This window comes from Arvicanthis niloticus, chromosome 10 (assembly GCF_011762505.2).
Source record: "Arvicanthis niloticus isolate mArvNil1 chromosome 10, mArvNil1.pat.X, whole genome shotgun sequence".
NCBI lineage: Eukaryota > Metazoa > Chordata > Mammalia > Rodentia > Muridae > Arvicanthis > Arvicanthis niloticus.
Genome location: NC_047667.1, coordinates 10,013,078 through 10,031,645, shown reverse-complemented (window position 1 = coordinate 10,031,645; position 18,568 = coordinate 10,013,078). Strand labels below are relative to the sequence as shown.

The window sequence follows — 18,568 nt, the reverse complement described above, 5'->3', positions numbered from 1 at the left end:
AGTAACCCCATTCTCTGCATTCAGAAGACCATACTCCAGCTACATTGGAACAGTTTCCTGCCTGGACAGGGCTGACTTACAAACAGTGAACAGGCAAGCATTGGGGCATACATTAATAATCTGAGATCTGAAGAGGCTAAGGCAGTAAGATCTGGACTTCAAGACTATCCTGGGCTACATAGTGACTTCCATGTCAGCCAGAGATACAGTCAAACTGTCTGAAGAGAGCAATGGCTAAGGGTGTGACTCAATAGTTAAAGCACTTGCTTAGCCTACACAAGGCCTAGGGTACTTCCTTCCACCAAGGAACAAAACAAACTAAAACAGACTTCAAGGCTCCAATGGCAAGTTTTCATACTTTATGAGAAACATTTCCTGAGCCAGGCACTCACAGGGTTGGCAACTAGACTGCTGTGTTCTGGAGACCTAGGCCTCCCATAGGGTAGGAAAGACTCTCAGAGGGATGTAAGGTGACCCCATAACCACAGGCATATATACATGCAAGTGCCTCAGCTATTTCCAACACTTAATTCTGTCTTAGTTAGGGTTTGACTGCTGTGAACAGACACCACGACCAAGGCAACTCTTATAAAGAACAATATTTAATTGGGGCTGGCTCACAGGTTCAGAGATTCAGTCCATTATCATCATGTCAAGGTGGGAGCATGGCAGTGTCTGGGCAGGCATGATGCAGGCTAAGCTGAGAGTTCTACATCTTCATCTAAAGGCTGCTAGCAGAATACTGGCTTCCAGGCAGCTAGGACAAGGGTATTAAAGCCCATGCCCACAGTGGTACACCAACTCCAACAGGACCACACCTGCTCAAACAAGAACACAGCTTCTAATAATGCCACTCCCTGGGCCGAGCATACACAGACCATCACAGATTCTTTCCTTTTCCTCTCTCCCTCCAGTGCCTCCTTCACTCTTTCCCTGGTACTAGAGATAAAACCCATGAGATGATACATGCTAGGCAATCCCTCTAGCACTCACACACACGCACGTGCATGTGCACGTGCCCGTGCCCTTACCACATTTGTATCTTAAATAATGATGTTACACTGGTAGTAAGCCATCAGGCAGGCAGGGGTGGGTGGGACTGTGGTACCACTCCTGCTTCTGGCTATGAGATAAGAAACCTCACAGTCATCTTTCCGAGCACCACAGTGCTTCCTGTTAAATGAGGTCACTCTTGAATCAGACTATGCTGAGGCTAAAGATGTACCTGAGGTTGCCCCTCTGCGGTCTCTCAGAGTCCTTGCTCTGTGGAGCCTACTCACAGTATGCGCTATATAAGAAGAGGGACTGTGCAGTAGGAAGCCAGCGGGTCTGTCCTGTGAAGTCCTCAGAGGCTCAAGGCAAAGTCAGCAGGAAAAGAGAGGGGGCACACCATCCCCAACCAGCTGCCACTATCCCTGGGTACCCACCCTAAGGGCAGCTTCATTTGCATGTCATTTGCATAACAGCACAAGTTCTCTATTCCCATTGGGTCTTGTTGCCTATCATTTCCTTCAGGCAGCCCTCCCTTCCCTAAAGGAGCATCATGGGAGATGACTCAGTTAGTAAAACACTTGCCTAATAAGTGTGAGGATAGGAGCTTGGATTTCCATAACCCACATAAAAAGCCAGGCACAATTGGGCACATCTGAGATACCAAAAGCGGCTTGATGGGAGATGGAAACCGGTGCTCCCTGGAAGCTGGAAGGTATGAAACAACTAGACTAAGTCCAGTTCATGAGAGACAGTCTAAAGGCTGCAAGCACCTAGGAAATGCTACCTTATGGTGTCTTCTGGCCATTTCACACACACTTACCAACGTGCATGGGCATTTGTGTGTGTACACACAAACACCACACACACACACTCACACTCACATACACACACAGACTCACATGCACATACAGACTCCCATGCACACACTACACACTATTACACACATGTAATGTAGAATCTGGAACCTCAAAGTCTGGCTCTTTAACCTGCTCCTGTGGAACCTTGTTTTGGCCTCCTGGGCTGCTCACAGGGAACAGTTTCCTCTGTAATCCTCTCCCCTGACTACAGAAAAGGAAAGCAAGAGCTGGAAGGCTTGCTTCAGGCAGGAAGCTGACTGGTGGGCAGCAGTCACCTCTCCCTCCTGCAGACACCAGAGGGATCTGATCTGGGTTAAACTGCGTCTTCAGTCTGGGCCAAGGGGCAGCTGCAGGCAGCTATTCTGAACTCTGAATATCACTCTAAGCCTTGGGGACAAGTTGCCAACCCACAGGACCTATTGTGTCTTCTGAAAAGCTTCAAGACACAAAGACTCATCCACCTGGCTGTTGCCAATTATCCCCAAATTTCTTCCATTTTGTTTTGGTTTGGTTTTGTGACAGTGTCAGGTAGCCCTAGGCTGTCCTTGAACTTGCTATGTTGCCAAGGATAACCTTGAACTTCTGAGCCCCCTGTTTCAATTTCCCAAGTTCTGAGTGCCACCATGCCTGGTTTGTGTGGCGCTGCGGATGGAAGCAGGGTTTCCACATACTAGAAAAGTGCTGAGCCAACTAAGTCACATCCCCAAACTTCCATTTAGGGTTCACTGTCTCACAGCTGGAAGGAACAGAGTCACTTCTGGAGTTAACATAAACAACTAGAACACAATGACGGGCAAGGCATGGGCTCACTGTCCCATGGATTTGACTGCCAACTGTGTCACACCACACAGCTGTCTTAGCCTTCTCATGCCTCAGGGTCCTTGTTTGAAAATGAGCAAAGTGACTAGAAAGATTAAATGAGAGAACATAGCTATAACACTTAATGCAAAATGCAGTCTCTGCTGTGTAGCAAGCAGACAAACCACACACAAGGTCCTCTTCACTCTTCTCTGGATCTCACTGCCAGCCAGAGGTAGCAAAGGCAAGCCAGACCTTACCTCCCCTGTAAGACCTTACCTCCTCTACCTTTTCTCCCCAGCCCCTGGTGTTTGTTTTTTTTTTGTTTTGTTTTGTTTTGTTTTTTTGTTTTTTTGAGACAGGGTTTCTCTGTATAGCCCTGGCTGTCCTGGAACTCACTCTGTAGACCAGGCTGGCCTCGAACTCAGAAATCCGCCTGCCTCTGCCTCCCAAGTGCTGGGATTAAAGGCGTGCGCCACCACCGCCCGGCCCCAGCCCCTGTTTACAGAGTTATAGTGGCCTTGGTGTCCATAACAGGATAGGCTGGGTCACCAAACCTCAAAAGGCCAATCAAACACACAAATAACAGTAAAAAGCTGTTCTATAACAGTTTCCTCTGAAGCTGAGGCATTCCATCCTTCAGGGAAGTTCCTAAGACAGAGTAGTCAACTCAGAATAGCTCCAGGAAGTCCCTGAAACTGGCAGAATTCACTAGGGTCTTCCTTCCCAAGAGTAAACAATAAAGGCTGCTGAGAGTCAGTCTCAGACAAGCTTCACAAAAGACTGATGCCAGATCTGCTGCCTGGAAGGGGCTTAGGCCAACTACACCACCTGGAAAGGACACTCCCCGACCTGTTGATCTGCCTGGGGCCTGTGCAGTGTACTCCGGGCTTCCAGGTTTTATGGTGGGCATTAACAATGCAGCTGTATCTGGGGCATTTCTTCTCTTGTAAGTAACCCCTCACCCATATTCCTGTAAGTAACCTGTGGCTGTTTGAATAATATGACCCCCATAAGCTCATGTATTTAAATACTTAGTACAAGGGGGTGGAACTCTTTGATAGTGTTAGAAGGATTAGGTGGTGTGGGGTGGTCTCCTTGGAGAAAGTATGTCACGAGGGGTTGGGCTTTGAGGTTTCAAAAGCCCATCCCAGGCTGGCTCTCTCTCTCTCTCTCTCTCTCTCCCTCTCCCTCTCCCTCTCCCTCTCCCTCTCCCTCTCCCTCTCCCTCTCCCTCTCCCTCTCCCTCTCCCTCTCCCTCTCCCTCTCCCTCTCCCTCTCCCTCTCCCCCTCCCCCTCCCTCCCTCCCTCCCTCCCTCCCCCTGCAGATCAGGATATAAAATTCTCAGCTACTGCTCCAGCACCTGCCTGCCATCATGTTCCTTGCCATGATGATAACGGGCTAAACCTCTGAAACTGTAAGCAAGCACCCAATTAAATGCCTTTTTATTATTATCAAAATTGCCTTGGCCACGGCATCTCTTCCCAGCAATAGAATAGTGTCTAAGACATAACCCCAATAAAACTCGTTGGTTCATCAAATTGAACTTGGGTAGTGTTATGGCTATTCTTGGTTACAAACTGAATATATCTGGAATGAACTACAATTAAAAAAGAAAAAATGGAGACCACACCAGTGAGAGATTATTTTTGCTTGGTTTGAAGTAAGTGAATCCACTTCTAGACCTTTGAGGTGGGAAGACAATACACCTTTGATCCAGATCTGGAGGTGGGAAGACACACCTTTAATCTGGGCCACACCTTCTGCTGGAAGGTGTAAGGACATAGAGGTACACTTTGCCTGCTTGTTCTTACCTTGCTAGCACATTTTCCCACTGGCATTGGGGACCTACTTCTTTGAGATTCCAGCACATATTGAAGACCAGCTGAAGTATTCAGCCTCGTGGACTGAACAACTACTGGATTTTTGGACTTTCTGTTCCCAGCCAGCTGGACTGCAGCCTGTAAGTCATTCTAATAAATCTCCTTTGTGTGTGTGTCTCTGTGTGTGTATACTGCATCTTCTCAGGAAAAGTATGTCACACAATAAATCAGAGAAAGGCTTTATTCAGTGTAGTAATGTTGGAAAGAAGAACAAATAAAGAAGTTCAGTGACATTTCCAGCTCCGTCTTGCAGGTCCTGACATGAGGTGCAGGTTTAAAAGGGGGCAAGAGGCATGCCTAGCTAGGCACTCCTGGTCACAGTGTGGGCCTGCTCATTGTGGTTATTGGGGCTTCAGTCTCTCCTGCCAGTGGTCTGAATGGTGTCACAGCTGTGGGACATCTCTTTCCAGAAAACTAGTTCCCCTAAAGGCCGCCAGACTTCAGGGTTTTGTTTTTTGTTTGTTTGTTTATTTTTGTCGTCTCCCAGCTCAAGGAAATTCCAATTTCTTGGAGTCTATCGTTTCTATAGTCTTAGAGCTAAAGAAAGTCTCTTTAGAATGTCTTCATTCCTGCCTGGAGGGCTATAGAACCTCTAAGGTCCCCCAGCTCTCTCTCTCATCCTGTTGCCACAGGATGGAACATTTTCCAGTAGCTTTTGCTGCAGTGGAGTGTCTCTAATTCAAGAACCTAGGGGAACTCTAGTTGGCCAGTGAAGAGTCTGTGAGTGGCTGGGAAGATGGACTCACCAGCATGAGGCCCTGACTGACAATTGCAGCAGCCAGCCAAAGCCAGGCACAACAGAGGACATCTGGAACCTCAGCCCCAGGGGGCTCATGCATGCTCTATACTCCTGGTGACTCTGAAAGACTGAGGTGCCTCTTGTTCCTCCTTTACCCTAGAGGCCCCATTTTGTCTGGTTAGAACACAGAGCCCAGGGCACACAGCATGTCCTAGGCCATCACTGCCTTTATCTTTTCAGGCCTCAGTTTCTCCTGTGTGTGTAAACTAAGTCTCAAGATGGTTCTGAAGCATGGCCAGCCAGGCAGAACCACTCTTGGTGACTTACTTGATATTCCATGTACTTACCTAATAGATAGGTGACTCTGGGGAGTTGAAGCATGGGGCTGCCACCTTGTTAAAGAGGCTGGGGACAACTGCTGAGCTCTCCCTAAGCAGGGTGGGGTTCGTGGTGTGGTGCCTGTGGGCGAGCACTATCTCTCTCCAGGCATTCTGCATGCACCACCCCTGAAAGGCCTCACACTCATTATCTCAGACCTTGAGCTAGAGGACTCTCCCCAAGCGAGGAGGGCACTGCTTACTGGAGCCCTTCACCTGGCAAGGAGGGGTTAAATGTGATCTAGAATTCAGAGGAACCTGGTTCAAGTCTCCCATATGCCATATCTCAACTCCTGATGGTGAGTCACTCTGTTATCTGAATGATGGGCCTGATATGTTCTTTTGTTCTTAAATTTTTATGACATTAACATTTTATTACCTTTATTTATTTATTGTGTATATGTGTGGGGGCGCACATGTGGAGGTCAGAGGACAACTTGAAGGAATTGGTCCCAGAGATAGAACTCTAGTTGTCAGGTTTTTCTCCACAGGAGTCACCTTCTGAGTTTTCTCACTGGCCTTGGGCCATTCTTTTTAGCCTGTTTCGTTTCAACAGACGAGATCTCACGGTATAGCAGTGGCTGGCCTTGAACTCACAGAGAGCTGCCTGCCTTTACCTCCGAAGGCTAGGATTAAAGGCGTGTGTTACTACATCCAACTCCTATCTAGTCATTCTGCAGAGTTCTCAAAGTGGCTCTGTTACCAGTTTAGCAAACGTGGGCCGCTTCCCTTCTCTCCCCTCCTTTTGTAGGACCAAGTCCCAGCAAGTAGAGAACAAGAATGCAGGGGGCTTTCACACTAGAGGCTTTGTGTCCACCTTTGACCTCGACCTCGGTGTGCTTGCAGATGACCTGAGGTCATTGAATAGCACCCTCCACATCCCACCAGGTCCTGGGCCGGGCTGAGACCTGCTTGTCTGGAGCTTGCTTACACTGTTTGCCACTCCTCAACCATTGCAGTGAGCTCCAACCACCCAGCTTCAGAAGAAATGGCTGCAGAGGCCCACGGGCAGCGGGGCTCTTGCCCCACCATTCCCTCTGAGGGCTGTGGGAAGTCACCAGAGAAGAAGGACAGTGCAACCTACTGTAGACTTGGTGAGCTGGGGTCTGTGGGGCAGGGAGGAAGCTGGGCATGGAAGACACAGAGTAAGTACTCTAAGCAACTCTCCCCAGCGTGGACAGGTGCTAGGGTTTCTTTCTCAGAAACCCCAGAAGTCCACGGAGGCACGCTTCCTCCGAGCAAATGCACGCTCTTTTCTTCTTGTGCGTGTGTAGATTTATACCACGTGTGTGTGTGTGTGTGTGTGTGTGTGTGTGTGTGTGTGTGTGTGTGTAGGTCAGAGTACAATTTATCGGAGTCATGGGTCCTGGGCTGACTCAGGTTAGCAAGTTTGGAAGCTTACCTGCCCAAATAGCTCCCTGGCCTCCATATGGGTGTGAACATCTCCATGTTTAAGCACAAGCCAGGATTGTCGATTGCACATAAAACATTTGGTATCAGTTGATAGATTATTTCTCCATCGCAGGTGAAATGAGCCAATTCAAGCCAGATTACATTATATTAAAGGCAGGTTTATTGGGAAGTTGCTCTTGGGCGAGTTCTTCGGCCCCAAGGACTGAGGCCAGGGGTGTCACCATGGAGGTGGGAGGAAGAGAGAAAGGAAGAGAGAAGGAGAACGAGAAACCAAAATGTCTGGATTATACAGGGACGAGCTGCTAGGGGGAAGGGCAGTCCAGTCTCTGGGCTGGAATGTTCAAGGTTGGGGGCAGGGTATGCCCGGGACTGAGGGATGCTGGGAGAACCTGGAAGCCAGGTTTGCTTTGATATAGAAAGTATGCACTTCAGTCCTGGGTCCTGAAACCAAACACTAGGGAGTATCAAGGCCAGCCTGAGACATACAAGACCTAATCTTTAAAAAGTTCTACTTCTGTAGAGGAGTAGAAAGAGGTAGCCTTATGCTGTAGTGGGACAGCCTTATGCTATAGTGGGACAGCCTTATGCTGTAGTGGGACAGCCTTATGCTATAGTGGGACAGCAATCGACGTGCAAGGGAAATACTCAAGGTGGTTCCCGTTGTCTCATAAGCCACACCTCACAGTAGTGATACACCATACTAGGTCACAACAGGAATGCTATACCTTCGGTTTCAAGACCAGCTAGCCTCAAGGACCATCCCCCTCCTCCACCTGTCTCAGTTCTCTGGGTGTGTCAGAGATGGCCTTTACCCACTGGATTATGTTAATAGCAAAGGATTCCTCACTTTTCTGGGTCACCCCCATGATCTGTCACCCAAGTGCAGCTTATATAGAAGAGAACAACCCCCACCCATGTACCCCATACTGCCAAAGCATAGTGGGGAGTCTCTTGGTACCTGGCTTAGTTGGGACAGAGCACAGCTGGACAATAGGATGTTCCCTTGGCCTCAGCCAGACAGGACCAGATTCGAGTGGCTTGGCTCTTGACCATAGCAGCCAGAAAACGTGGTGACTTCCTGCGGCCATCTAGCTTAATAGGCAAGTAGGACACTTATTTTGTACACAGAGACAGATGTCTTCTGCCCTCATTTATAAGTAGGGGATCAATCGAAGAATAGGAAAGCAAACAATGTCCCACTCCTTGCTGGGCCAAGTAGAAGATGAATCTAGGTATCCTCTTAGCCAAAGGGCTAGCCTTATCTTTAAGTAAAAGAGCTATCTCAAGGTCTCAGTAAATAGATCATTCAGCAATATATGTTAAATGTGCAGACAATATATTTTTTGCCTCTGCTGTATCTGCCACATTCCAAGTAGGCTGACCAGTGGTTTGCCCACCTGCCTTCCTAGTACTGGGATTACAAGCTTGTGCCATCATGCCTGGCCTTTGTATGGATCAAGCGGAGATCCTCATGTTTGTAAGTTGAGCACTTTACTGACTGAGCCTTCTCTTCACGTCTCCAGACAGTTTCTCAAGACCAAGCTCGATGTGTAGGCAGCATGCTGAGACATCATACTGTCTTAGACACTGGTTCTTGTCTGCCCAAGACAGGGGCCAGCCCTGGAATTTTGCCTAGCCTTGGAAACACTGTGTGGCACCTTGAGGCATTATAGCCTGAATGGGTAGAGAACCTTTAAGAATGGCCACAGGAACTCAGAGGTGTGTTTGCTGGTGTATGTTTGGACAGTGGGACCCTCGAAGGAGGCTAGAAAGGATCTATGCACTGGAGCAGACCGGATAGAGAGTTGGTGGCAGGGGTCGGGGGTGGGGTGGGGGGTGGACATTGTGGAACAGTGAAGGAATCCCCTAGCCAAGAGAGTTCAGGATGCTTGTGCGGGCTCTGGGTGCCTGGGAGAGCTGGGAAGCCCCTCAGCGCAGCGTTTCCTTCCACAGAACTCTGCTTCTTCATCCCACTGTACCTTTAAGAAAAAAAAAAATCATGTCTTGTGTGTGTACACAAGCTTGAACAGTACACATATGGAGGTCAGAGGACAGCTTTACATGTTGGTTCTCTCTTTTCACTTTGTGGTCCTGGGGGTGGGGTCAGAACTCAAGTTTGATGGGAACTGCCTGTACTCCTGAGCTGTCTTGCTGGTTCTCCCTGGATACTTTAGGGCCATCCCTGAGGTCCAATCTTCTTGCTTCAGGCCTCTCTAAATCTTATTGCCAGATACCCTGGGGCTTCCTTGAAAACAGGAATTCTTAGAATTCCTCAAAGTCACTTCCCCCTTGAGCTGTGGAGCCTCACACCTGTAATCCCTTCAGGGCAGGCGAGAATTGCTAGAAGTTCAAGGCCAATCTGGGCATTTTAGGAAGGCTCTGTTTTCAAACCAAACCAAGCCAAACCAAACCAAACCAAGGGGCCTGGGAGATGCTCGATTGGTAAAGCATTGTCAGGCAAGCTGGAGGATCTAAATTCCAGTCACCTCACCCATGTTAAAAGCCAGCACCGCATGCTTGAGAGCCTGGGGAAATGGAGACAGGAATACCCAGGGTTTACCAGCCAGCCCAGCCTAGCTGAGCCGGTAAGCTAAGCTCCAGGTTCTGCTAGGGACAGTTGTGGAGATCCAATCAAAGAGCTAGCATTGATCTGTAGCCCTCACATGCGGAAATGCTCATGTGCGCATGCGCCCATCCCCCAACACACAGGCGCACATATATAAACACCTCCACAGGTCCCTCACCCCCCTGAACCACTGTAAAAGTCAAAGCTCCTTATTAGGTGTTAATCCCTTTTCTGACCTCTAGGAAGTCTAGAAAGTCTCACATCCCAGGAGTCAGGAAAACCTCGCTCCCATTTCCCATATTCTGAATGTGAAATTAATGCCCCTAGGGCCATCAGTATCGGGTAGGAAAAAGCCTTAAGTCTGAAATGACATCTTTATGCTGTGCCTTAGTGTGTTGCTGTGTGACAAAGCAGGGAGCACTGGGGCGGGGGGTTGGGGGACCAGGAGTAAGGGGGCAGTGTCCCAGGGCGGTGGATCCCTTTGTCAGGGCAGGGTGGTATCTTAGAACTCAGAGGCGTGTGTAGGGTTCTAGCTTAGCCATTAGTTGTTCCCAGGCAGCCATGATGGACTACCACAAAACCAACGGGGCCTTGAAACCCGAAGACTTCTGAGAGCAGGTCAAAAATCATTTCTGAGGGGACAGAGGATGCGGATGTGACCCAGTCCCGTTCCGGTTGTGAACTTGTTGTGAACCCTTGCTGGAGACAGGAGGGGTTTGCTGTTCCTGCTTTCATTGCAGAAGAGGGAAGAAACCCACCCCCACCTGTCACCCATCTGCACAGCCCTCGTCTGCTGCCTAAATGACCACTTTGACCTTCATCAAAAACTGCCCTTGGATTTTAAGTGTTCTTCGAGTGGGGGAGGCAGGCAGAGGTCACCATGTCTTCCCACTCCCTGTCGGGGTGGTCGGTTCTGCTCACTGACTGCGGGCAGACCAGGAAGTGACAAGACAGGCTCTGAGACTCCCTAGGGGAACCGCGTGGGGTGGTGGCTGGTGGCTTCCTCCACTTGTAGTGCAGGGCGGGGACGGCGATTGAGACCAGAAGGGCTGGCATGGCTGGATAAGTGGCAGAGAGCTGGAGGATGGCCACTACCCGGCCAGGTCCGGCCCCACGGGCGGGCGGGGCGCAAGGAGAGGAGGAGCCTGAGCCAGAGCCACCGCCTCCCTCGACCTGCAGCTGCCAAGGCTCCTCCAAGCGGCTGGCTGCCGAGGTGAGTGACCCTGTCCCGGCTCGCGTGCCTTGTGCCTTAGGCTGTGCACTGTCCCCGGGACCCCTGTAGCGTGCCTGTTCTGACGCACCCTGAGCTGTCACTACAGGTCGGTTGGGAAACCTGGTCCCCTAGAACCAAGCCACGTGAGCCTGGTGGCAGAAAATCCCAGCAGGGTGCCCACAAACCAGGGGAAAGCCGGCGTCTGGAGCCCGGGTTGCACTTGTTAGCCACCCTCTGGGCAGCCCTGAACGACCACGGGTCCCACGTGCTCTTCGTTTTTTTTTTTTTTTTTTTTTTTTTTTGTTTTTTTTTTTTTTTAGCCGGTTTCAGGGGAGGGAGTGCGGAGCACCCAATGGGCAGATCTGCCTAGTGCCCGCCTCTGCCCGCCGAACCTTAGCCTGGAAAGTTCTTCCTGCCTACTGAAATCTGGGAGTAGGCTGCCGGCAGGAGTGTAGCGGTAACTTTGCTCACTCTAGTTAGATAAAGTGGAGGTTATGTCTTAGGCTGTTTGAGTCAATAGGTAGTTTGCGCTGGTGGGGTTCGGGGACGAGGGGCGGTGGGGTACCAAGAAGTCAAACAAGTGTTCAGAGCCACCCCTAAAACAGGCTCCAGAAGTCGGGATTTGGGAGGTATGTCTGTCCGGCAGAGTGCTGCTGTGATATAATTAGCAGCCAACATTTCTCCAACACTTATATGTGTCAGGATGCATGTGATCTGTGCACATTAGATCAGCTAATCCTGGCAGCCAGGAGACCCTGGTTTTCTGTTATTCAGAGGTATGCTGAGTCTTTCAGATCCCCGGTCCTTTACTGATTTGCACATTTTGAAAGACAGAATCACTCACTGAACCTGGAGCTCCCCAACTGGCTAAGCTGTCTGGCCAGCAGGCCCTGGGAATCCTGTCTCCACTTCCCCAACGCAGCCATTACAAGCATGCATGAGTGCATCAGCTTTTTACCTGAGTTCTAGACATTCAGTGTAGTTCCTCGTGCTGGCACAAACAGCACTTCACTGACCGAACCACCTCCTCAGTCCTGCAAGGGCTGTTAAAAACACAGATGTCCAGTTATTCTGGGCAACCAACTGGATCGGTTAGGAGCACATGAAGGACCCAGCTGTGTGTCTGTCTGTCCTCACCTCTGTCACCACTGGTCTGCAAAGGGGTTGGCAGGAAGCAAATGCTTAACTAATGTTCCATGGATGAAGACACAGAATGGGACAAGCAATGTCATGAGGGAAGGGGTGGGGATGGGAAGGCTTTCAGGGAGGCCTTGGCATGGGAGGCTAGTCACCTCAGAGCCAGCAGGGAGCTCAGGATAGCCCAACTGGTCATCTAAAGTTTGGTCAGATTGCCCGAAGACACCAGAGAGATGGATTCCTGGCCGGTCTTCTGTCTTTGTTTTATGGTTCTTCTTTTCTTAACCTCATCAGAGACAGAGTATTGGGTAGGGTTTCAAGGTGTTAAAAAGTGAAAGTTCTTGATCCGAATTCCAAAGCCACACACCTTCACAGTGGGTGGGATGAGGCAGGTAGCTGGCTGTAGGAGAGTCCGGCTTTGTGTCTGCAAGCAATGAGCCTGAATCTCAACCAATGCTGTAGTCTTCTGGCTCTCTGGACTTGGTTATTCAATTGGTAAGCCTTGCCGGGCCCTTAGGCACTATATCTTCATAAAACAGAGTGCTACCCACGGGCATTAATTATATAGAACTCAAGTTGTGGGAGTTTGTTAAGTAACAGATTTCTCACTCTGCTCCCAAGGGTTTGAATATTAATGTTATGTATTTGGGTTTATGTCTATGTTGGGGTATGTGAATATAGGTGTGTGCAGGTGTGCAAGCGTGTGCACACATGAGCGTGAAGACCAGTGGTCAACCTCAGCTGTCATTCTTCTTTTTTGTTTTTTGTTTTTCGAGACAGGGTTTCTCTGTGTAGCCCTGGCTGTCCTGGAATTCACTCTGTAGACCAGGCTGACCTTGAACTCAGAAATCCGCCTGCCTCTGCTTCCCAAGTGCTGGGATTAAAGGCGTGCACCACCACCGCCCGGCAGCTGTCATTCTTCCTGCTTTCTGCCCTCTCACTGCTCTGGGACTTGCCGATTCAGCCTGGCTGGCTAGCCTGTGAGCCCCAGGGATTGCCTGTTTCATCCGCTTCCCCCAGCTTTGCGATTACAAGTGTGGACCACCATGCTCAGCTTTTTTATATGGGTTCTGGGGAGTGGACTCAGGTCCTCACTCTTGCAAGGCGAGTAGTTTTATCATCTGAGTTATTTCCTTATGTCAAATTTGAATGTTAATCTGATTGGACCTCCCAGGCTCATGTAGAGAAGACCACTGAAGCCCAAAGTGGAGTCTGAGATCCCTGTGACAGAGCCTGGGAACCCTTGCTGAATGTCTGGGCACCTACCTCCAGGACAGGAAAGAGTCTCTCTGTGCTTCCTGCTGTCTGCAAATTGAAACCTTAATAGGCTGAGGCAGAGGTGGAAAGCCTTCCGGGACTTGGGTTCTCTGCCTTCCAACTGAAACTGGATCTGCCTCTTGCTGCCTTACCTACCCTGCAGAGTGGTTAGGACTTTCTGGGTTGGGCAGGCAGGAGGAAGGTACTGAAGTTTCTCTCTAGTGTCTGGGTTAGGAATGGGCCTCTGGATTTAAAAGGAGGGAGTTTGCTCATTTAGAACCTATGTTGGTTCCTTTCCTCCTTTGTGAAGGGATGTGTGCCTCTGTTTTGTGGTGTGTGAAGACATGTGCATGCCATGGAACACGGGTGGAGGTCAGAGGACAACCTGGGAGACCTGATGGTTCTCCTCTTCTATCTTTACATGGTCACCAGGTCAGCAGGTCACCAGGTCAGTAGGTAACCAGGGATGGCATCAGTGCATGTCAGGCCAAGGAAGGGAAGAGGGATGAGCTGCAGTGCTCTGTCAGGCCAAGTGAGACAGATTATAGGCCCAGCTTTGGGGGCCAACCAGAAGACATGATTTCCTGACTGGATACTTGCATATCATATGGGGAGCCCATCTCCAATAACCTTCACAACCTCAAAGATTACGATGGGGTTTCACTGGTGGGGCAGGAGCAGAAAATAATCACTCAGTGGTGAAAGTACTTTCTGCACCAGCCCTGGTGACCTGCTGACCCCACACTCCCGAGCTAGCCCGAGCAATGGTGTTATCCTTCCCACCACATGACTTTTCCAAGGGCAGACTCGCCTTCAGTCTCTTCTCTCAATCCCAAACCAGAAACTCCTTACCACTCACTCTAGGTCTGCCCAAATCCTGCTTCATCATCCAACTAACACTTACAGAGCACTAACTAGGTGCCAGGTACTCAGACCAGCACAGATGGGAGTACCACCCAATTGTTATGCTTCCAAAGTCATCTGACCCTCTGTATTTCTGCGTACAAGTACGGAAAAGGCCTCTCTTCCATGCGCCTAGCCCTCCAGAGCACTGTTTTGAGTAGACCTCTGCCCAGTTGCTCCTACAGTGTAAAAGCCCTCCATCAGAAGAGTTAACCCTCCCAAACAACACATCCTTACCTGCCTCCTTGGTCACCCACAGGAGCAACTGTATCTTGTACAAACAAGGAGACGGTCCCAAGAGCATCACACTAGCCAGTGGCCTGAATGTGGAGGAATATGAGAATCAGTGAAGGGTGGAGTGGGCTATCCCAGGACATGTGAAAACAGCAAGGCTTTCCTGTGGCTGGTGAGCAGGCCTTTGACAGTGACAACCCTCCTTCCCCACTATAGAGACCTGATATTTGTGGGGTGTCTGTCTGTCTGTGTGGGGAAGTAGGTCTGTCATTCTTCCAGCCATATGGAGGTAGCAGGACCCCAACCGTGAGGTTGGATGTCTCCAAGGGCAAATTTGTTCTAGGTGGCTGTGACCCAGACCCTCCTGGTGGAGTTGACCTGGACAGTGTGGGATGTGACAAGGAGCCAGTGCTCTGTTGTTTGGGTGATCAGCCATGCCTGTGCAAGGGTCAGAAGCATACTGGAAGCAGTGATTATGCCCAGCAAATCGGTGCCCCCATGAACACCGAGCCACTGTAAAAGATGAGATGAGTCTCTCTGATGGTCCTTAGACAGATGGCCCCAGACTGGTCAGAGCTGGAAGGGAGAGGAAGCAGCTGGAGCCTAGTCATCAAGGCTGGGGGTGGCATTCTGGAAAGCCTTGCTCCTAGAGATTCAGGCTCTGTGGCTGGACATGGAGACCTTAATGTACCTCTGAGCAAAGCCCCATGGGAGCAGATGGAACCCTAAGGAACTGCAGAGAGAGTCTGTTAGTTCCTTTCTGCTTCACCCAGCAGGTGTTTTTTCTCTAGGGAAGTGTCCCTTTCCCTCAGAGCAGCTACTCTAAGGGGACCTGGAGATCATCCAGCAACCTTGACTGGGACACAACAGGCTAAAGGCCTCCTGTACTGAGTGAGGAATTCTGCCCCAAATCCTGCTGCCCAGTGCTCTGGGTGACTTTGGGGCTCACTGGTGATGGAAGAACCCTCCTTGAACCCCACTGGTTCCGCAGGTATCTTCCAGCATCCGAGAGAGCACAGCTCAGAGTGAGAGACTTGGGGAGATGCACAGGTTTTTATCCTCAGCTGATACTGTCCAGGGATCACGTGGTACCCCCAGCAACAGAGCAGATTCAGACAACAGGCAAACACTGAGTAACTTGTGTCTTTAAGGGCTTCCGTAGTCACTGTTTTACATAATGGTCAAAACAGAGGGAACACTGGGGATGTAGCTCAGCTGGCAGAGTGCTTGCTTAGCATGTATGAAGTCCTGGACTCCAACCAAAGACCCACATAAAGTGAACATAGTAAACTATCCCTGTAATCCCAGAACTGAGGACGTAGAGGCTGAAGGATCAAGGGTTCAAGGTCATTCTTTACAACACATGGAGTCTAAGACCAGCCTGGTCTACATGAGACCCTCAGAGTAGGGAAGAAGCCTCCCCAAGGTTAGCATGTGGTTAAACTCAAGTTCATATTCAGGGCTGTCTGAGTACAACCACCAACTGCTAACCTAGCCTTCCTTGTTGATTCAGTGTGGGTAAATGTTGTCCAGGGCTGCAGGAGCTGATAGCTGCCTTAAGTTCCCAACAGCAGGGTGTTGGCTTTCCTAGGCAGGGGGATTTGGGTGGGTCCGGAGTATGTTCAGATGGAAAAGGCCAAGGGCAAAAGAGTCACAAGTCGGGGCATGAAGAAAGAAAACGAGGTCAGTCCCTGTATTGGCCTCTGCTGGACTCCGTGCGATTCCAGAATCCAGCCCTGCCCCCGAGAGGCTTTACTGTTAGGGATGGGCATAGAGGACCGGCAGTCAGAGCAATATGGCCTGCTCTAGTTGTTGGTCCTGTGTGTGCTTATCAACAGACTTCACTGGACTGCAAGGTTGCTAGTTCCCTGACAGGCTGAAGACAGTCAGATATGCCCATGCACAAGCCCAGAGAGCGTGGTTTCCGTCAACAATACAGAAGCTTCATGAATTCTGGGCTGGAAGCCTTGGAACTCAGCAGCGGTGGGCTTGACCTTAGCTACCATTTGCAGTGAACTGATAATAGAGTTGTCTGTCTGTCATCTCCTGCTATGGGTACTGTCTGGCATGTAGTGACAAAGAAGCCTCCCTGTCGGAACAAAATGCTGAGAGAATTCTCCAGAAGCCGGTAACAGCCATGGTGATCGCGATGAATTACCCTCCGAGAAATTGATCACTTGCTACTTTCTGTTACCATAATGCTTGCTTTGTACCTCAAAGGGTCTCAGTGTCTCTGCCCGCCCTCGCCTTTATGCTCCAGGACATTTATTCATTTTATGCATCCTGGCTTCAGTTTGCCCATCCTGCCTCAATTCCTGTACCAGAGGCTCTGCAGTCTGAGCCACTAATTACTACAGTGAGGTTTCCTCCCCAAACAGGAAGTCTCCCGCAGAATTGCTCTCTCAGGGCACTCTAACCGAACATCAGCCACCTCTCCTGGGCCAGTCCCTGTGGCCAGCTGTAGGCGGGCAAACTGAGAGGGGAGGTGTCCCAGTTACTCACGCCCTAGAAGGGCCTGTGGCTGAAAAACCACAGTCAGACTGCCAGAGGTGGAGACTTTAGTCAGAAGAGGCTGCTTACAGTGGGGTTGTCTGGATACTCTAAACCTTCAGACGTCCCCTGAAGGCCAGATGGCGCAGTCACCTGTTGCCGGTAAGTCTGATCAGGCCTCCAAGGCAGCCACCTCATTCACTAATACACCACCCTCTGGTCCACTTAAGAGTGCTGTTCTTTGAAGCAGACTTACCAGAGCTCAGAGAGAGCAGTGTTTCCCTGAGGGTTGCACAGCCTCAGCCTGGCAGGAAAGAGCACAGTAGAATACTATCTTGTCAAAATAAAGCCAGAGATTGATTGTCTGCTGTGTGTATCTCCGGGCCACCTTCTCAGGGAGGGCGGTCAGGCAGTGAATATGAGAGTCTGTTCAGAGTTTAGGGCTCCAGTTTGCACACACAGAGAAAGCAGTAGCTTTGTGGGTTTTAGTGTGTGTTGCTTTAAAAAAAAAAAAAATTAATGTTCATGATGTATTTCTGAGGAATGTGGGCCCGTTGGGAATTATAAATTTTACACAGAACTGCTGGCTGCGAGTAATCGAACTGGATTTTTCTAGAAGGATTTGAAAAGCTAGATGTTTGTAAAAGCTCCATCAATTATTCATTTGCTTTTATTCTGCAAAGTGATGTGGAGAGAAAATGCTGTTTTCTGACATATCCAACTTGTGTGCGCGAATGTGTGTGTGTGTGTGTGTGTGTGTGTGTGTGCGCGCGCGTGTGCGCGCGTGCGTTTTCTCTTCAGGCACAAAACTGCCTTCCTTAAAAAAAAATAATGATTTTTATGATGTGTAAATGTAACAGTAAAATGTTTGTAAGAATCCATCTGATAGGAGAGACATCTACAGAGAAAAACTAAAGTGTGCCACTTAAAACATGTTTGATGTCATATTAGCTTTTGTTTTTTAACCAGTGATGATTTGGAACTTCTCATCCTCCTGCCTCTATCACCCAGATATGGAAGTGGCGAACACATACTACCATGCCTTTGTATAGTTCTGGGGATCAAAGCCCTGGGCTTCATCTGTGTGCTCTGTATGCTCTCTGCCAGTTGGCCTGCATCTCCAGACCTACCATAGCTTTACATGCTAATTTGGGCCTGGAGGCCTCTCTTCTCTCGCCGTGGGAGGTAAATGTAGGGGCTGGGCAAGGAGAGAGAACTGTGTGGTCCCTGAGCCTAAAAAGGAGCAAGGGCCTGGGTCTGAGAGAACCCCCGTTTAAGACCCAGGATAGAGGCCAGCCCCACACTACAGGAACAGCAAGAGGAGTGACTGGGAAGTTGTTCCCAGCACCTTAGAGAGAAGATAACAAACACAGGAAGGAAACAGGCATAAATCTAGAACCTGGTGCTGGCCAGGTGACATCTGTAGCACACACATACAGAGTCTCCGTCCTCACCACCCAAGATGTCAGTCAGTTGGATGCAGAGATTAGACGAAGGCAGAGCCAGCTCTGGGCCTGGGAGGAAGTCCCTTTACTTGTCCAAGCCTTGGTTTGTGATGTGTAAAGTAGAAGTGTCTTCTGTAAGTCGTATCCCAACACACGTCCAAGGTCATGGATTGCTGCATGGTGAGTTCTGGTCTTGTCTTCTAATCTCATCTCATGACCTGGTGATTTGGGTTGCATAGGGACGAGCCACTTGCAGAGTCCTG

General features: G+C 49.8%; 1 protein-coding gene across 3 annotated transcripts in view; it reads left to right on the top strand.

Moving 5' to 3' along the window:
• The first annotated feature begins 5,822 nt into the window (after positions 1-5,822).
• Steap3 (STEAP3 metalloreductase) overlaps positions 5,823-18,568 on the top strand; it is a 48,648-nt gene continuing 35,902 nt past the window's right edge. Inside the window, exons 1-2 of one of the 3 annotated variants that reach the window (XM_076941047.1) lie at positions 5,823-5,946; positions 6,607-6,741. In XM_076941047.1, coding sequence (XP_076797162.1) covers positions 6,636-6,741 — 106 coding nt within the window. In that variant the 5' untranslated portion in view covers positions 5,823-5,946; positions 6,607-6,635. Of the gene's footprint in view, positions 5,947-6,606; positions 6,742-10,713; positions 10,840-16,823; positions 17,023-18,568 lie in introns of those variants that run through there. The other 2 variants (XM_034513411.2, XM_034513410.2) reach the window with 2 other exon arrangements.